The 2,708-nt window shown below is 33.9% G+C and overlaps 1 protein-coding gene across 1 annotated transcript; it reads left to right on the top strand.

The window, feature by feature from the left end:
• On the top strand, positions 630-1,065 carry LOC107625885 (protein transport protein Sec61 subunit beta). Its single transcript, XM_016328615.2, has one exon. It carries the CDS (start codon positions 634-636, stop codon positions 880-882), a length of 249 nt encoding a protein of 82 aa, XP_016184101.1. The 5' UTR covers positions 630-633; the 3' UTR covers positions 883-1,065.

Genomic DNA, 2,708 nt, shown 5'->3' with positions numbered 1-2,708 from the left:
GTATGCATGGCTTGTTATTTGATAATTCTGGATCTGCGATTTGGATTTAGATCCAATTGTGATTTCGGAGTTTATGGTATTGCACATATTCATGGCAGTTTAGTAAGATTTTGTGGACTTAGGTGGAAACTAAGTAGCTTGTTCAAAAATCGATTGCTTGATCTCTGTATGAACTTTATTTTTAGTTTATGGCTTATTAGATTTTGAAATTTGCTTTCAGAATTAGGGTTTTAAATTGCTGTGATTGCAGAAGCACCCATTGTGTTTTTTATGCACGTTTTTGCAATCGCAGTATTCACGTTGCAACCGCAATTTAGAACTAGTTGATTCCATCGTGTGTGTGTGTATATATATATGGTTGCTGCGGCACTCTATCAAAGATTCTAATAACATTAGTGAACTTGAAAAGGAGAAGGATAAGAAATCAAAGTCAATATTAGTCTGCCAAATCCTTAATTTTATTTTTTATATGGTTAATTAATTATGATCATGTTATTCCTTACTTTATTAATTGATTTGAGGGTTTCTGTTGCATGGCGGTAGTGTGTAATTCATGATTATGATTTTAAGATGGTATCTGCATGTAGGTGTTAGTTTTCACATTATTATTGTTTGAATATATGTTGCAGAAAAATGGCTTTAGGAGGAACAGCTCCCCCAAGAGGAAGTGCAGCAGCAGCTGCTAGCTTAAGGAGAAGGAGAACAACCAGCGGTGGTGCCTCCGGAGGAGCAGCTGGAACTATGCTTCAATTCTACACCGATGATGCTCCGGGGCTCAAGATCTCTCCAAATGTGGTTCTTGTAATGAGCATTGGCTTCATTGCATTTGTTGCCGTCCTCCATGTGATGGGCAAGCTTTACTTTGTGCGTAGGGAGGCATAAGGATAAATGACATGTAGTTCAAGTTCATTTTTGTATTTTGTATACTCAATCTCTGTTGTGGAATTTAGATTTTCTGTTGATGGATCCATCTCTTTACTTTTGTTACAGTTTTTTAACATTAATGAACAGTAGTGGCCCTGAGATATATTTCTGTTATATCTTGTGTTTTTGGGCGAACTTTTCTAGTCAATACTTTTTAAACGCTGCTTATTACCTGAAAGTGACACATTAGGAGAATATGGTTTGATAAAATCATTGTTAAAGAATAAACAACTCAAACAAGGAATGCATGGTCGGGTTTGTTGCTCCTATGGCTATGCACTCCACGAGTGAACAATACATTGAGGGCTTTGCATAGGTGTCAGCGGATTTAGTAGTTAATACATTGAGCTTTTTTTTATATGTAGTTATTAGGAGTTGATAACTTATCTCTAATAGGCATCTAATATCGCCCATACTTCCTTCTTCTGACACGTGAACATTTTAGAAGCTAGAACAGAGGCTACCCTTTTAGAAGTTAAAACAGAGGCTATCCAAGCTGTTCACCATACGAAAGAACACTTTCTAACAGATTAAAAACATTAACATCTAACACGGCCTCTTTGATGATACTAGTTACATTGGCTAGAGAAGGGGATGGGGAAAAATACATCGCACAGACTAAGATATATTATCAGCTGTAAGCAGAATCTCTTCCAATCGGAGAAAGCCTAAATTCCAATAGATTACATCATACCAATGCCCTGTGGCGATAAAAAAGAAAATAGTAATCGTCTGCTGATCAAATTGTTAGATATCCAATCCTGTTTAATATAGGCTCGAATTAAAAGCTCGTAAATAGTCACCCAAATGGTTCCATTACAGAGCAAAACTGCTATTTGCACGGTTTCAACCAAAAAGTTTTATCTTAATTTGATGCACAGATGATATAGCATGTTAAATACGGTTATCTGATTAAATTTTATCTTTTTGATGATTATTCATGCGATAAATTAAAAAAAAAAATAGTTTGCTGGAAATATTTTATTAAATCATCAAAATTTTTTATTTAAGATGACCGTTCACTTAATTAGTGTTAAAAGTAGTTAATTTTGCTAAATTAAAATGCATATCTAGATATTGGGTGTAAAATATGTACACCATAGTAAATTGATCTAGCTTGAACCAGATTATTATGACATTACAAATTTAAACAAAATATTCTGTTATCCGGTTTGAGTGGCATCATTTTGTTTGGTGGGTGCTCTTCTTTTCATGCATGTCCTTCTCTACCAAGACAATAAGCACATTCCATGACATCAATTTGCTCTGATTTCAATTTTGATATGACGCAGATAACACTGCACAATACTGTGATTCTCTGAATGAAGCAACCGGATTCTCTTCTGCATGCCAATAGAAAAAATGAATCGCATGAGAAGCAGTTATGTTACGTCCTATCCAACTGTTTATAAGTTAATACTTCATCAATCTCTTATTTTCTTCTTAATTATCTTTTAGAAGGTGAATATTGAAATTGATAATTGAAAATTGTTAAATGATTTAACATGATTAACTAAATTGTTATCTAACGATTTTCAACTATTAAATGTAACATATTAAGTACGATGTGTTGTGATTGTGTGCAGTTTCTGAAAACTGCAAGACCACAACAACTTTGGTCCGTGAGGGAGATTCATATTCTACTGTTCAATGAGTAGTTCACACAATATGACAAGATATTTATGTTTGTACCGAGTGAAGAAATAATCATATTTGATCAGAATTTCTGTTACAAACAAGTCTTATCGAATGATTATCATTTATAAGTTTCTCGCTTAGAAAAT

The sequence above is a fragment of the Arachis ipaensis genome, chromosome B02 (genome assembly GCF_000816755.2).
Source record: "Arachis ipaensis cultivar K30076 chromosome B02, Araip1.1, whole genome shotgun sequence".
Classification (NCBI taxonomy): Eukaryota; Viridiplantae; Streptophyta; class Magnoliopsida; order Fabales; family Fabaceae; genus Arachis; species Arachis ipaensis.
The sequence above is the reverse complement of the archived record's forward strand: the minus strand, read 5'-3'. Positions and strand labels throughout refer to the sequence as shown.